General features: G+C 47.6%; 1 protein-coding gene across 1 annotated transcript; it reads left to right on the top strand.

Moving 5' to 3' along the window:
• Nucleotides 1-291: 291 nt before the first annotated feature.
• On the top strand, nucleotides 292-1,233 carry LOC308643516 (olfactory receptor 2A14-like; the record flags this gene model as incomplete). The annotated part of the gene is made up of 1 exon (XM_081283341.1): nucleotides 292-1,233. The coding sequence occupies one exon, from the start codon at nucleotides 292-294 to the stop codon at nucleotides 1,231-1,233; it is 942 nt and encodes a 313-aa protein (XP_081139467.1).
• Nucleotides 1,234-1,488: the final 255 nt, after the last annotated feature.

Below are 1,488 nucleotides of genomic sequence, written 5' to 3' on the forward strand. Positions count from 1 at the left end.
CTCTGCGCTCATTCCACAGCACAGAAAAAAAAATTAGAGAAGAAAAGGAAAGCAAATATTACTTTTTTCTTATTATTCCACTGATGCAATGTTTTTTTTTTTTCCTCTCTCATTTTTATGATCAAACCAATTAATTTTCTGGAACATATCTGAAAATAAACGAGAGCAAATTCATCCTAAGGGATCCATTTCCAAATGCTACCTCTGTGACATCCACTAACTACCTTGCATCTTTGCTCCACAGCTCTGACCAACCTGACCTGGTCCAGGTCTCCTCTCTACTGGAAGAGCATGGGCGGCAACCAGACATGGATCACACAAGTCACTCTGCTGGGATTCCAGGTAGATCCGGCACTGCAGTGTTTCCTCTGTGGACTTTTCTCTGTCTTCTACACCTTCACCCTGCTGGGGAATGGGATCATCCTTGGGATTATCTGTCTGGACCCCAGGCTGCACACACCCATGTACTTCTTCCTCTCTCATCTGGCTGTACTTGACATGTCCTATGCTTCCAACAATGTCCCCAAGATGCTGGCAAACCTCGTGAACCAAAGAAGAACCATCTCCTTTGTTCCATGTCTCATGCAGACATTCCTGTACTTGGCTTTTGCTGCTACAGAGTGCCTGATTTTGGTAGCAATGTCTTATGATCGGTATGTGGCCATCTGTCACCCCCTACATTATGCTGTCATCATGAGCTGGAGAGTTTGCAACATCCTCGCTGCTGCTTCCTGGATGTTTAGCTCTCTACTGTCCCTGGTCCATCTAGTCCTCATCCTGAGGCTGCCCTTCTGTGGGCCTCACGAGGTCAACCACTTCTTCTGTGAGATCCTGTCTGTCCTCAAGCTGGCCTGTGCCGACACCAGGCTCAACCAACTCTGCATCTTTGCAGCCTGCGTGTTCGTCCTGGTGGGGCCCCTGTGCTGGGTGCTGGTGTCCTACACGCGCATCCTGCTGGCCATCCTGAGGATCCAGTCAGGGGAGGGCCGCAGAAAGGCCTTCTCCACCTGCTCCTCCCACCTCTGTGTGGTGGGGCTCTTCTTTGGCAGCGCCATCGTCATGTACATGGCCCCCCAGTCCCGCCACCCTGAGGAGCAGCAGAAGATCCTCTCCCTGTTCTACAGCCTTTTCAACCCCATGCTGAACCCCCTGATCTACAGCCTGAGGAACGCAGAGGTCAAGGGTGCCCTGCGGAGGGCGCTGAGGAAGGAGACTTTGCTTCCTATGAAGTAATGGGAGTTGGCAACTTCTTTGCCCTTTGAATTCGTGCTACCTTAAATGCAATGCTGTGGACTTATAAACGTATAAATTTATAAACGTATAAGATTGATAAGGATGATGTAGTATAGAAGATCTTTGAAAAACAAATAGATGGATGCCTTAATGAATTTCAGTGTAAACTGATCTGTAGAAAAGAAATGAAAACAACAGATGTGAAGTTTGAAAAGTCGATTAATATTAGGTCTTCAAAATTAATCATGGCTTGTC

The sequence above is a fragment of the Spermophilus citellus genome (genome assembly GCF_964194105.1).
Source record: "Spermophilus citellus genome assembly, chromosome: 3".
In the NCBI taxonomy this organism is placed as follows: Eukaryota; Metazoa; Chordata; class Mammalia; order Rodentia; family Sciuridae; genus Spermophilus; species Spermophilus citellus.